This window comes from Equus asinus, chromosome 25, assembly GCF_041296235.1.
Source record: "Equus asinus isolate D_3611 breed Donkey chromosome 25, EquAss-T2T_v2, whole genome shotgun sequence".
In the NCBI taxonomy this organism is placed as follows: Eukaryota; Metazoa; Chordata; class Mammalia; order Perissodactyla; family Equidae; genus Equus; species Equus asinus.
In genome coordinates this window covers 36,693,925-36,709,847 of record NC_091814.1, presented here as the reverse complement: position 1 = coordinate 36,709,847, position 15,923 = coordinate 36,693,925, and the positions used below count along the sequence as shown (strand labels likewise).

General features: G+C 38.4%; 1 protein-coding gene across 7 annotated transcripts in view; it reads right to left on the bottom strand.

The window, feature by feature from the left end:
* Nucleotides 1-989: 989 nt before the first annotated feature.
* Nucleotides 990-15,923, bottom strand: part of KCNK2 (potassium two pore domain channel subfamily K member 2) — a 207,860-nt gene continuing 192,926 nt past the window's right edge. For 6 of the 7 annotated variants that reach the window (XM_070497506.1, XM_070497505.1, XM_070497508.1 and 3 more), the window contains exon 7: nt 990-3,198. In XM_070497506.1, coding sequence (XP_070353607.1) covers nt 2,881-3,198 — 318 coding nt within the window. In that variant the 3' untranslated portion in view covers nt 990-2,880. The remainder of the gene's footprint in view (nt 3,199-15,923) is intronic. The other variant, XM_070497504.1, reaches the window with a different exon arrangement.

Genomic DNA, 15,923 nt, shown 5'->3' with positions numbered 1-15,923 from the left:
ATTCAATTCCCCCTTGGCTTTAGAAGTTTAACTTTTCCCTGCATTGCAAGAGTGAAATATTATTGGCGAAAAAAAAAAGGGTGTGTGGTATGAACTATGTAGCAAAGTATAGAGATTTATGTAAGAAACTGAAAGAACTCCAAAATAATCACTTTTACATTTAATAGTTGTAAAGGAGATAGAGAGAATTCACATCTAAGATTTCAGATCAGAATTTCTGATCCTTGCTGGTTCTAGCACTTAATTTTTTTTCAAATATCCTTCAGGGAAAAACTACTCACTCTTAAACTGGTCCAATGAAAAAATAAACTCACTAGAAAATTCTAGACTATGTTAGAATCTTTATTAATGTTCTCTCTACAAGAAGTAAACAAAATAAAGCTGGAGAAAACAAAATTGATATAATATGCATGGTGTCTTAGCTCTTCCCCAATCCTGAGGATAATGTTGGGGACCAGTTTTAGGACACTTACTGAGCCTCAAGGTGCTTGGGAATGAAAAAATAAATTCATGTGAGATACTGACAAGGTACATAGTCCAAATATTTGCAGTATGAGGTCTAGAAGACTAGTTGCCAACTACCTTCTTTAGACTTCAACATTGCCAGGATGTTTGCTTTTTTTACAAGAATCTTCAGGTGCCTGTGTTCTGCATTCAGATTACTTCAACATCAAGACAAGGTCTAACAATGATACGATAAGATATTGATATGTTGTGATTTAATAGAAACTATCTTGAATCTATATGCTATTTAAAATATCATATTTCAAAAAATGAAATTTCAGGATATTTACTTTTGATTAACAGCCACCAAGAAGAATATTCTGCATGTATTTAACAAGGTTAGTAATACCGCATCAAAAATATTTCTTGTATATTGTGAGTGAAGGAGCCACAAAAAACTCAGCATGAAAAGTGACATCCTGGAGTTCTTCTTAGCCAGAATCAGACCTCAATTCTCAGCAGCAAGCAGGAGACTTTGAAAATGCTGACTTTAATTACAAACTTTATTTGTCAATACAATTCACAGTTTATACATGGTGCATTCCACCATAGGAACTTGCAGAACAGTTCTTGAGGAAATGGGTTTAGCTTTCTTTTTAAAAGAGCCTGACTCTAAAATTTTGGTTAGAATTTTTTAAGTTTATAAAAGTACCTTCACAAGTTAACTGAATATTTACATTTCTAGCTTAAATTTAAATTTTGGAAAATAAGCATCTGTTAAGTTGTTGTTTTTTAAGATCCTGGTTTTCTTAGACCCTAATCTGAATGCCGCTTATTCAGATACCCCCCAAGAGTAAAAGAAATGTTTTGCAACTATATTTAGGGAAATCATTTTCTTTCTGCATTTTAAAAATTATATATACAATGTACAGTAGATCTAAGTATGAAAATAAAAGAAAGAGTAGCAATCCACTAGGTGCCTTTACTGAATTTGTTCTGAATCTTGGAAACATCCAAAGAGTTACAGGATATAAAATTAAACTAAAAAGGATTATCAGCCTTTTCTATCTAAAAAAAAAAAAAAAAGCTCTCAAAATGTCAATTGTGCTATTACAGCTTTTTCTCTAATGTCAGAGATGAATTATGCCTGCAATCTGCATTTTTCCATGTGCAAAATCACAGTGATCCCAGTTGCAACTTCTGCTCCCACATTCAGCCACAACTGCAGAGGTACACCCACAGAAGGCTAGGACTGTGCCCAGCTCTGACTGCCACATCACCTCCTCTGGTCTGGCAAAAGTCACCCACGGGAAAAAATCATATAAGCCTTTCATACATCAAAAAGCGAATAGATGCTGGCAGTATAATGTTTATTAGCAAATGTTCATAACACATTGTTCTGCTATCTTCTTTTCATCAGAATGGTAATTCACACCAGTTGTCTTAAATCACCTCCAATAAATATCCATTTTTAACAGTTTTCTTCTGTCAGATCATTTATATATATATATATATATATATATATATATATGTGGATTTTCTTCTTCCACTATTAAAAAAACCGTATAGTTATTAATAAAAGATAAGTTCTAAATACTGCCAGGAAAAAAGAGACTGTTTGGGAGCAGCCAATTTCACCGGCCTGGTAATAATTACACTGTATATATGTACCATTGGTACCTGAGTCAAATAAATACTCAGAGGGGCCACCTTTGCACCTCATTTCTCTGCAGTGCCTTTAACGCTAGGGTTTCTGAGTGTTGCTTCAAGGTCCATCTAATTTGGCATCTATTCCTTCTTCGGGCATCATCATTTCGGTCATGTTATACACTGTTTCCAGCAAGGTACGGTATTCAAACGGGAGCTGTGGGATAAAGGACTGCAGAGGTGAGCCTAGGGGTGGGGCGGGAAGGAGAAACCACACATTAGCTAGAGAGGTTCTGTTTCTTCATAAGATAAGGCACTGACAGAAAATTTCTTAGGTAAAAGGCTGCATAAGAATTTCTTGTCATTTACAAAAAGACATGTTGTCATCCATAAACGGTCCATATCTAGGCTCAGTTAGGTAGACCCTGAAAAATTAAGGACTGATCCCTCAAAGCTACATTATTACCAGAAACAATTATAATTCATTCTGAGGCCTTATGGCACATTAGGAAAAAAGGGAGGCAAACAGTCTGGGCACAAAACGGCATGAGACATTGCTTGTTTTATTCCACTCATCAAAGAAAGTGGACCGTTCAACAAGCATCATCAAAAATATAGTGCTGGCTCAGAATTCCAAACTCTCTTGATGGTAGATGACCATGATGGGTGTATCTATTTTTTCCCCCTTTGGAGCTCATGCACAATTTTAAAAATGCTACCAGCAACAGTCATAAAGAGCATATAGAAGTCCTCACCTATGGCTATGCCTAAGGCTCTTCAAAGAGAGGGCTATTTAATGTTCTCAATAACAGCAATTTCCTCGCCTGCACAGTGTGGTGTCAATCCGTTCAAATAGATACTTTCAGTTTTCAGTAAGGGAGGCAAGACATCCCTCTCGCTGGCTAGGTGGTTCACTGACAGGGTCCTCCTACAAGGAGTGAGCTCCTGGTTGTGGTTCCCGGCCAATTCTGCGGAGAGCTTCCGCTTGATGGAGGTGGCGCGCTGGAACTTGTCATAAATTTCCACACTCAGCCGCCTCCTGGTTTCCTTGAATTCGGCTGTGACGTTGGCTGTCCACTCAGCAGCATGGGCTCTGAACTCTCCCACCTGGAGCATGCATGCAGAGAAAAGACAAAAAGATAACCATGTGACCACCGTCAGCATTCTGTGTGCTTTATCTTCGGATCGTTTTATTTTAATGTTTTAAAAAGGAAGATTGCAGTCTTTTATAATATTGGAGGTCTGAGCCAACGTAATTAGGCAAGTTGTGCAGGGTAAGATTACATTTCACATAGATATGGCTGTAAACGTTAATCTATGAACTTAAACTTACCTCTCTAAACCAAATTATATTAGAGGGACTAGAAGTGCTTGTTTTCTGTATGTGAATCCTGTCATTGAAACTTCTGATGCTGTAAAGAGGCAATCTTTAACGTTTGTGTGTGTGTGGTGAGGAAGATTAGCCCTGGGCTAACACCTGTGCCAATCTTCCTCTGTTTTGTATGTGGATGCCTCCACAGCATGGCTGAGAAGTGGGGCAGGTCCGCACTCGGGATCTGAACCTGTGAACCGGGGCCGCCGCAGCGGAGTGCGTGGAACTTCAACTGCTCAGCCACGGGGCCAGGCCCAATCTTTACCTTTTTAAAACTTCATGAGGTATTTTTTTTTCCTCTGTAATTTCAAGGAGTACTTGAATGTCGAAAAGGCAGTAAGACATAATAGAATCAGTAAGACAGAGTAAAAGCCTGGAATGGGAACCCAGGTGACCTGGTTAGTCTTGATAGCAGCAATGTAAAAATCCAGATTTCAGAGGCCAGAAATGGTACGTGCAGGAACTTTGTATCCCCACCCACCCACCCCCCCACCACTACCGGTCATTTAGGAATTCTCTAGTCACTCAATAAGCAATGAAATATTTTGTTTCTGCTGTCAGGGAAAGCAAAGATATGAGAACTGGCAAGCCCATTTGGAGAACGATTAAATTCAAGGAATAGTTTCTTAATGAATGATTGTGGAATTCGTGAAGCTACTCAACCTGTCTGAGCTGCCATTTGCCTAGCTGTGGACCAGGTGTCTTCACAGTACACACCTAACAAGATGGCTGGGCCACTGTACTTCACCAACTACAAAGAGAGTAATAAATACATCGCTATAGACAATTCTCCAAGGTCAGGATTTTTTTATTTTAAGGACTGGAAATAAGTAATTCTTTATATTGATGGCCTTGGTTTGATTTTTGAAGGACTGTCCTTTATTTCTCTATTTTTTTTCCTCCTTTTTTTCAAGCTTTGAGTTTGAGTGGCTATGTTCTAAGCATCCAGGGGGCGGGGGAAGGTCGAGACCCTCCAGTTCCAGCTCCATCGCTCACATTGGGTGTGCCACAGGAAAGCCATTTTACCTTTCTTGAGCTTCAGATTCCTTATCTATAAAATAAGGATAACAACGATCTTTTCACAGGGGAAACAAGCAGTATGTGCGTGCTCTTAAAATATAAAGGTCTACACAACTACTAATTATGATCATGAGGCTGGTGATGATGATACGGCTTGCCAAGGGTACTTTCAGAGCTGAAAGGAGAGTACTAGAGAGAGAAAAAGCAATATAGCATTGAAAAACTGGGACACATCTCCCAGGAATATAATTCACAAATTCGAAGGTCTCTTTGCGTGTCTCACCAGAAATGCAAGACTGCCTAATCCCTGGGTTTACAGATCTTTAAGTCCTGAGGTGCTTTGAGCTTGTTGAAGGCATCCCTAAAACATATAGCTCAACAACATCCTGGCCTGATAATATTGGATGATGCATTACATCACTCAGAGGAAGGCCAAGGCAAGAGAGAGCTGACGTTTACCTTATCCTCTTTACGACAACCGGAATAATATTGTAAAATATAATAACGAACTCAATACATAACTCAAATATTTACTCATGATAAAAATAACTCTCATTATTAACACAGGTCCATGTCATGGGGTTTCGTATGTATATACTGCCTACTATGAGCTAGGGATTTGCTTTTTTTTAAAATGCTAATTTATTTAATCATTATAACAACTGTGTGGGGAGGATTCTATTCTATCGATTATATCTCCCATTTCAAGAAGAGGAAACTGAGGCTAGAGAGGTTAAAAATCTTAAGACACACAATGGATATGCGGGGGAGCTGGGGTTCAAACTTGGAGGCCTAGCTCCAGCCTATTATTCTACCTCACCAGTAAATCTTATTAATTCTAAGGACTAAACATCTTTTGGAGGTGTACAAGGCAAATTCACACTATATGGAAATCCATCTTAAAGAAGGTAATATTAGGGTGAGGATAGATTGCCGTAATTTCCTAAAGAGACTAAAAAAAACAAAAATTGACTCATAAAAGTATGCACTAGAACTACTTATCTAAACCAACGATGGTATCTGTTCCCTCTCTATTGTAACTTATCTTTCTACTATTTGTGACAATACTGAACTTAAAGAACCTTACTTTATTTTACGTTTTTTGCAGGGAAAGATCTGCCCTGAGCTAACAACTGTTGCCAACTTCCTCTTTTTTTTTCCTCCCCAAAGCCCCAGTACATGGCTGTATACCCTAGTTGTAAGTTGTTCTGGCTCTTTTATGTAAGCTGCCACCACAGCATGGCAACTGAGATGGGTGGTGTGGTTCTGAGACCGAGAAGTGAACTCGGGCCACTGAAGTGGTGAGCAATGAACTTTAACCACTAGGCCATCAGGGCTGGCTCCTGCTATATTCACTATTGATTGAATAACACAAAGTGTCCTAAAGTACAGATTCATATCTGTCAGTGGTGATAAAACTGTATATTCAAACTCTGAAGGTGCTTTTTTGTTTTCAAAGAAATTTTTTAAAAAGGTCCTGAAAATATCACATTTATACAAATAAACTTTTTCTTGATTGAAATGCTAAATCTTTGTGGGGTTCTGGATAATTAAAATTAATCCTTATGCATTAAAACATTTTTGTTTCATTGGATTTTTATAAAAAATTCTTTCCATATTTCAATCAAATAGTATCTCATCTCCCTAAAACTAAGCAATCTACACAACTAACAAAGTTGAGGACCCAAAATGAGCAAAAGTAGCTGCTGAAGGATCACAATGAATGTTCCTACAGCTCATGCACTTGACTCAAAGAAGAGGTCTTCCCCGGGATTCCATGTATTCTTGATTTTCACATAATTCTCACAGCCCAGGTGTTCTGATTTACAGGAAAAGAAAGCAATTGGAGTGCTACAAACAGTCACTTGCCCTCTAAACTCTACTGGAACTGCTCTAATCCATGTCACTAAATTCAGTGGACCATTCTCTGTCCTCATCCTGCCTGATCTTCACAGCCGCATGGCTGACTTCTCCCTCCCTCACAATCAGTCTTTGCTCTTAGATTCCAAATGAGTCCACTCTCATGGTGCTGTCTTACAATGCAGGTTAATTCTTCTAAATCAACTTTGCAGGCTCATTTTCTTTTACCCTCCCCTTGACTACCTTTGTTCCTCAGGGTTCTATTCTTCTCATTTTCCCTGGGTGATCATATCCTTCCAGCTGTTTCAATTACCATCGATTTGTTGATGACTCCCAAATCCATGTTTCTCGGTCTAATCTCTCTATTGAATTCTATATCTGTATAACTGACTGCTTATTAAGCATCTTCACTTTAGATGACTTCCAGGCATTTCAAACTCAGCATATCTCCAAATGAAATCATTGAACTTCTCAAACCTGTTCTTACTTAATTTCTTATCACAGTCGAGAGCACCATTAACCACTAAGTTTCCCAAGCTGAACTTCCATATAAGCCTTTATTCTTCCTCTTGCTCAGTTTTACATCAAAACAACCCTAGGCTTGCCGATTTACCTGTTTCTCTCAATTCCTTTTACTTCCCTCCATTCTCATTGTCAAAACTGTGGCCCTGTCCACCATTTTGTCTCACCTGCATTACCTCACCAGCCGCCTAAGCAGTCTTGCTGACTTAAATCCACCTCCCTCAAATGCATTCTCCACACAGCAGCCAGAATGCCCCTTAATAAACACAAATCGATCAAGTACTTTCCCCAGCATAAAACCACTCAATTGATTCCATTTCACTTAGGATAAAGTCAAAACTCTTTAAAATGGCTCATATGATTGTGGGCCTACCTACTGTTTCAGCCTCAGTCTAACCACCATCCTTCTCAAACTCTGCTCTTGGGGGCCATCCTGAACATTTATTTCCTCGAAGATGCTACACTTCCTTTTGCCTTCATTCATTCATTACTTACTATTCTCTCTGTCTAGAATACTGCTTCCCAGTCCTTCTCTAGTACATCTCCCACTCATCCTAAACTAGACATCCTCATGGAGCCATTCCCCTGACCCCCTAGACTACATCAGGATCATGTGCTGTTTGTATCCACAATAGCCCGTACCTCCCTGGTATTACTCTCACCACAATTTATTACAACTAGTAGTTTAATTGCTCTCCTGGCTTCATGGCAGTAGAGAGGATATGTCTGCCATGTCCTCTTCAGTATTCCCAGAACGTGGAAGAGTGTACATCGTGGGAATTCAAGAAGCAGTTGTTGGACAAATGAATGATGCACAAATCAATCATGTTTTGGATACATTCTCTAGTAAAAAGTCGGCTTCCTGGTTGACTCTCATGGGTTAATCTCTATTCCTCTCAGGAGGGAGATGCAGCCAGGTCTATCCATAGTAAGGGTTCAAAGTATGTTTCCCCAAACATTTTCGTCTTTAGAGAGCCTCCCCACCATTCTAAGAAGCCTATGATGCTACTAATGTCTCATCATCAAAATGAAGAGCATCATGCCTGTTGTATAGACCCTATAAATCAGATTTCCTTTTCTTCCCCTTCTCCTTACCAGCCCCCTAACCTTTTTCATTGTCCTTAACACTTGGCATGACAATACCTGACTAGGCCATCCCAGAACCTGGGCTTCACCACCCTTATGGAATGTAACCTTTAAAGGTAAAGAAGGGTTAACACTTTCGCTTTAGAAGAATCACTAACATCTTTGTCAGCAACTACGAACACTTACTAAGCATCTAATTGCTTTTCACAGTAGCAAATCCTTATGATTACAGAGGCCCAGTATTTGCCTCCCTAATATTGGTTCCAAACCCTATAGCCTCAGGTTCTCTAAAGTATCTCAAATAATACCAAGAAGGCCCTTGGAATGGCAGTAACATAATTTAAAAACAAGTACCTGCCATATTTCCACTTTTTTAAGTCAATTTTCCTACATCACATAAAATTGACAGGATGGCTTAAGAAAGGCAAATTTCACTATTCTAGACACTTGCAATTTATGAAGTTTACAGGAAGCTCATTTGTAACCATAAGAAGTATTTATCACTCTATTGACTCCAGTCAACTAACTATATGGCAGATTCTTTGAGGATGAGGATCATGCCCTATTTCTTATCGAGCTCACCCTTCCTTCTCATCCACTCCACACTGCAGCATCTTGCACGGTGCATTGAGTAGAGTAATTTAATAAAATAAGTTTAGTCTTCCCAACTAGATGGTAAACTTAATGACACAGAATACGCACCCTATTTACTTCTTCTCCTCATAAAAGTACCAAACATGGCGGGGCTGGCCTGGTTGTGTAGTGGTTAAGTTTGCACGCTACGCTTTGGCTGCCTGGGGTTCACCAGTTTGGATCCTGGGTGCAGACCTATCTGCCACTAAAAAGCCATGCTGTGGCGGCATCCCACAAAGAAGACCTAGAAGGACTTACAACTAGGATATACAACTACGTACTTGGGCTTCGTGGGGGGAGAAAAGAGAAAGATTGGTAACAGATGTTAGCTCAGGGCCAACTTCTTTACCAAAACAAAAAAAGAAAAAAAAGGACCCAACATGGTAATTTGAATAAACTGGATTCCTGCATACTTTCTGACTGACTAGTAAGGAATCTGTGACCATTGACTGCAACAGCCCTCTTTCTGTACAAACACTCTCAGGGGCTCTCACATGAAGCTGACAAATGCACAAGTTCTATATCAGTGTGTGCTGAAGAGAAAGCAATTTATAAATCAATTATAATAATCATTGAAATGTTCATATCCTTTGATTAAAGTCAATAATTCATAGAAATTTATTCTGGGAAAGAATTTACACCAAAGGAAAGAGTAAGTATGCAGGAAGATAGTCTCTGAGCCATATTTTTAATAGCAAAATATTAAGATTAACAAATGTCATTTAAGAAGTCAATGTTTATGAGAGGTCAATCAGCTATAGAAACGGTTTTCTACTATTATGATTGTGATAAGTAAAGTGATAAAGAAAATAAAATTATAACTTTATTCTGATTACAACTATATAAAATAATGAATGCATAAGGTAAGGATATTAAAAGTAAAAGTACACAAAAATAGAAACTGTGAATTTCAACGATCACTTACTGAATATCTACTACATACCAGGTGCTGGGCTTAGTGCTGATTTTCTTATGTTGCAGAAATTGTTGAGTTTTTTCCCTTTAAATCTTCCCTTACTGATATTATAATATTACCCGTGTAGATTCATTGTATAGCATACTCAGCCCTAAATCAACCTTGTGAGGGCAGAGTTCTCTATGACTAACACATATATCAGAATTGGACTACAATTGCCACTGGGAGTCTTTCTTATCTAGGTATCAAAGTAAAAAAATACTGCGAAGGAGTCTTCACTTTTTAATGTTATAAAGAAAAAAATGATTGAGCATCAACAAAATGAAAAGGCAACCTATGGAACAGGAAAAAAATTTGCAAATCATATAGCTGATAAGGGGTTAATATCCAAAATATATAAAGAGTCATAAAACGCAATAGAAAAAAACAAATAATTGATTAAAAAATGGGTGGAGGATCTGAATGGAGATTTTTCCAAAGACACAGAGATGGCCTAAGGTACATGGAAAGGGGCTCAACATCACGAATCATCAGGGAAATGCAAATCAAAACCACAATAAGGGACCGGCCTGGTGGCATAGTGGTTAAGTTCATGTGCTTTGCTTCAGTGGCCTAGAGTTTGCAGGTTCAGATCCCAGGTGTGGACCTACACACTGCTCATCAAGCCACGCTGTGGTGGCATTCCACATACAAAATAGAGGAAGAATTGGCACAGATGTTAGCTCAGGGTGAATATTCCTCAAGCGAAAAGAGAAGGATTGGTGGTGCTGGCCCTGTGGCCGCCGAGTGGTTAAGTTCACATGCTCTGCTTTGGCAGCCTGGGGTTTCGCTGGTTTGGATCCTGGGTGTGGACCTAGCACTGTTTATCAAGCCATGCTGAGGTGGCGTCCTACATAGTAGAACTAGAAGGACCTACAACTAGAATATACACCTATGTACTGGGGGGCTTTGGAGAGAAGAAGAAGAAAAAAAAAAGATTGGCAACAGACGTTAGCTCAGGGCCAATCTTTAAAAAAGAAAGGAGGAGGATTGGCAATGGATATTAGCTCTGGGCCAATCTTCCTCACCAAAAAAAAAAAAAAAAAAAAAATCAAGATGAGACACCGCCTCACACCTGTTAGAATGGCTATTATCAAAAAGACAAGAAATAACAGGTGTTGGAGAGGATGTGGAGAAAATGGAACCCTTGTGCTCTGTTGGTAGAAATGGAAATTGGTGCAGTTGCTGTGGAAAACAGTATGGAGATTCCTCAAAAAATTTAAAGCAGGACTACCATATGATCCAGCAATTCCACTTCTGGATATTTACCTGAAGAAAATGAAAATACTAATTCAAAAAGATACATGTACCCCCTATGTTCAATGCAGGATTGTTTACAATAGCCAAGATATGGAAACAACTGTGTTTATTGATGGATCAATGGATAAAGAAAATGTGGTATATATAAACAATGGAATATTATTCAGCCATAAAAAATTAAACCTTGCCATTTGCAACAACATGGAGGGAACTTGAGGGCATTACGCTAAGTGAAATAAGTCAGACAGAGAAAGACAAATGCTGTATGATCTCACTTACATATGGAATCTAAAAAAAAAAAAAACCCAAGCTCATAGACACAGAGAACAGACTGGTGGTTGGCAGAGGCAAGGGCTAGAGAATGGGCAAAATGGGTGAAAGAAGTCAAAAGGTACAAACTTCCAGTTATAAAATAAATAAGGCATGCAGATGTAATGTACAGGCATGGTGACCATTGCTAATAATATCGTATTGCATATTTGAATGTTGCTAAGAGGGTAGATCTTAAAAGTTCTCATCACAAGAAAATAAACTCTATTAACTAGGTATGATGACAGATGTTAACTAGATTTATTGTGATGATCATTTTGCAATATATACAAACATGTAGTCATTATATTGTACACCTGAAACTAATATAATGTTGCATGTCAGTTACACCTCAATAAAAAAATTAAAAAATAAAAAGTTCTAAAAAAAGTGATTGAGAATGTTTGAGTCTATATGTCTGAGCCATAACTCCAGCTTGTTTACCAAAGTATAATTCATTATACTTTATTACTTACTCCAGGTCGGTCTCCACTGGAGTAGTCATTTCTCAGTAACAGAAAGTGCAGCACGACCCAAAGAGAATTTTCAGAGTTCTCAGATTGAAAAATTTTTTAAAATTTCAGGTCTTTTAAATGCTTGGTCTTTATCAAATGCATTTCTAAGATTATTTTCCTCCAAACAACTCAGCAAAATGCCAGCTACGAGTTCTTCCACGAAAGTAAAGCTGATTTGTGAGGAGCAGCACCTCCTTATACTTTCTTTTTCTCTCTGATCTGTTTCTGAAGCATGTTTCTGTGACAGCAAGACAGCATCCTATCCTGACTTTTGATAAGAGAATAGATTTCAGGGTGCATTTCATCTGAAAGTGTCTTCTCCACATGGCAGAAGTCACTGTCTCCCCAACAGCTGGGGTTACCCAAAATATCACTGTTGAATATTAACTAATATGCAAGAAGCGCTACAATTTTAAACCATGCTGTTGCATAAGTAATGTTTTCTATAAAATTCAACAATCACCAAGAGGTTGAACATTAGTTCATTTTAAATCTGTTGCTTAATTTAGCTAGACGAACCTGTGAAATTGCTCAAATTTAGAATAATTCTAACCTAAATTATCTGTTTATTTACCTTAACTCTCTATTTCACTTTGACCTTCAGAGCCACCCAAGCTTTGTCCTCCTGAACAAGTCTTTAGCCCTTCTGTAAATTTCCATTAAACTGGGAAACCTGGTGTTCTCTGCTTCAGCTTCTCATCCAGCATCATAATTGTCCTATTTTCCCCAGCTACCCAATAGCTTTGAAATTCTACAATACTTCTTACAGAGTTTTGGTTTGGGGTCATTAATAGATGAGTAATAATCAAAATTTGCTAATATTATAAATCATCTATTTCTAAATATAAATTTCTCAGCAACCTTTTTTTCCAATTATTTTCAGGCAGCTACTTTAGAATGGAAATTGGTCGTATGATTTAGAAATGTGGCAAGAGCAACGCTGCCAATCCACTGTGGTAAGATAGCAATTCAAATGGTCTTTCTCTCAAATCCCCTTCCAGCAGTCTTTTCCCTTCAATCTCTCCCTTCTTGTTCTCACTTCATGTACAAGGCCATTTTTTTTTTTTTTGCAGTCCTACAATCTTTGATAGTCATTTTCTCCCTACAGACATTACTCTGCCTTATCTATATCTTCTATTCTAATTGGCTTTACTTTTTCTTCTCATGTACTACTCAAGGAACTATGAATAATAATAACTTACTGTGGGTAAGCAAGTCCTTTTCATGGAGTCAAACTGGATGAGGAATTTCTATCGGAAACTCTGTAAGGTTTTCATAAGGTTTTTCCAAATACCGACAGCCATCTCTAGGTATTGGATAATGCTTGGAAGAGCTTCAACTTCTCTTTAAAAAAGAGATCAATATCCTTGTTTGTAGCCAGCCTTGAACTACCACTCCTGCCAGTACCCCCAATGTGCAGCTCTAATCATTGTTTTTGATGTGGCCAGCATACCATGGATAGAGAGACTTTGTCCTGAAGAAAAGCTGAGCATTTAGGATTTAATGGCCATTAAGTAATTTTCTTCACCAAGAATAAAACTAAAAAGGTTTTTCTCATCTTTGACCACTGCTGTTTCCTGTCCCTTTGGACAGTGGAATTTTAATAGACTTTTCTCAGGGCTCAGATGCTTATATACCTTCATGACTTGAAGAAAGTGAAATATTAACAGCAGGTAGCTGAGTTGAAAACATCCCTCTGGTTAAATTTGTAAAAATAATTTGAAGCCTACTTTGCATTCCAATTTCAGAGATTGCCTAGACTATAATTCCTGACAATTATCATTAATACGTTTGCTGAAGTATTGACATTTCATTGTACTGTTGAACTGTGCTTTTAAAAAGAACAATTCAAATCATTCTCTTTACCGACCAGGTTACAAAAAACACAACAACTAAATGGATTACTAAGTGTCATGTTAAGAGTACCTGACACTTTTCTCTGGTTTTCAGGGAAGTATATGTAATATTCATAAGGTCTCCTTAATCTAAACTGCTTTTTTTAGCTAGTAGTTTCTCCACTTCTTAATAGCACACATATTAACATAACTGTGTAAAGATTAAGTACAATAGCTTTAATAGAAATGATATTAAGAAAAATAATAATACTAATATTAATACCAAGATGTTAAATAATATCTTTCTTCTAAAAATTTAAAGTATTATGTATAATGTGAACTGCCTTAATGATGGGAGGGGGCTGCAAAATCAAGCATTCACTTGTTGTAAAGCAATCTCAACTTCTTAATTTTTGTCACCGTAGTGAGACATTGGCACTGTGTCACTGAACACCCATGAAATTCTCCCAACTGCTCTGGTATTGGGCTTTCTTTAATAATTCATTTTATGGAGCTCATCCAACTTTTATAACATCTTATTGTATTTTAAAGATGGGGATATTAAAATTCGTAATACAATATAAAATAATTTATGCACTTTTTATAAAATTCCACACACTCTTATATGAATGAGTAATAGTAACTAGATATTTGTCAGTACAGTGTGCAAACTCTATGATTGGGGGGGTGATGGTGGCGTAATCACCTGTTTGTTATTTAAGTTCTGAAAAGCACATAGCTGTGTAAAGAATACCAAGTCAAAAGTAATAACTCTGGGGCCAGCCAGGTGGCATGGTGGTTAAGTTTGTGCATTCTGCAATGATGGCCCAGGGTTCGCGGGTTCGGATCCCAGGTGTGGCCCTGGCACCACTTGTCAAGCCATGTAGTGGTGCATCCCACATAAAACAGAGGAAGACTGGTACAGATGTTAGCTCAAGGACAATCTTCCTCAAGCAGAAAGAGGAAGATTGGCAACAGATTTTAGCTCAGGGTGAATCTTCCTCACACACACACACACACACACACACACACACAAAGTAATAACTGAATGAAAGGGTAGGCTGAAAGCTTAAAAGCATTCTCCACAAAATATATTCATTATACACTTAATAAAATCAAAACATTTAATAATGTTTCAAAACTCATTCAGGAAACCTAGATTTAATAGTAGTTTACCTATAACAAAAGGGCATTTTATGTTCACTATAGAAATACGAGACCTGTTCACTAAATGATGGTTTTGGTTCCTTTCCTCTTCCACTTTCCTTCCTAAAACCACTCAGCCCCGAAGCAGTTAGGTGGAGCAGAACCAAGGAGGCATCAGTGTGGCAGGTTTGGGGCGGGGGCTGTAGTGCCAGAGTAGAATGTCAGAGTTACATCAGCATGACAGGAGTACTGAACAAGTACCCACACCTCAGTGTGGGCTATCAGAGCCTGAGTGGGGTGAGGAGGGCAACCCACACAAGGGAGGCCCAGCATCTAGTGCTGGAGATCAAGCAGCGTGGGGAGGGCATCCCTGTAGGGTTGGGGGTACTGGCAGGAGTGGTAGTTCAAGGCTGGCTACAAACAAGGATATTGATCAAATAACATACTGAGAATAACAGGAATCAGGTATTTCACTGTAAGGGAAAGAAATTACAAATACAAAAATGCAGAAAACTAGAGGGAACTCGTGTTGGATTGGAATTAGAGATATCAATATGAACTCATGGTTTTAAAGACATATAGATAGATATAAAATACAGATGGAAATGTGTATATGCAGGAATATAAAATATATTCCTTAGCTCTGTCTAGTCAGAGTGCCTGGGAGCAGTGATAACCCCATTAGCAATGAGCATCTAAATCTTTGTTTCTAAATACCATTATCCACTAAAAGAAACCATGGATCCTTGGAGAAATAAATGATTATAGGACTAGAGCCAAGAAATTATAAGTGGAACCTGGAACATCTTATTGTGTCAGAGGGTAAAGAATTGCCTAAGAAATATGGGGATACAGGGGCCGGCCAAGCGATGCAGCGGTTAAGTTCTCATGTTCCGCTTCGGCAGCCTGGGGTTTGCTGGTTCAGATCCCGGGTGCGGACCTAGGCTCTACTTGTCAAGCCATGCTGTGGCAGACGTCCCACATATAAAGTAGAGAAAGATGGGCACCGATGTTAGCTCAGAGCCAGTCTTCCTCAGCAAAAAGAGGAGGATTGGCAGCAGATGTTAGCTCAGAGCTAACCTTCCTCAAAAAAGAAAATATGGGGATACGCCAAAAGACACAAAAGACAGCTTGAAGGGTCTCCCACTGGCCAAGACCGGGACAACTAGAGGATCGAAATAAATGATGATACTAACAGATTATAACCCATTGATTACAGCTGAAATCCACGAGTCCGTCCTGATGTAAATGAATAGAGAGTTTGATGATGAAAGCAACAACCATAAAATCTCAAAGTACCTCCCCACCAAATACATATT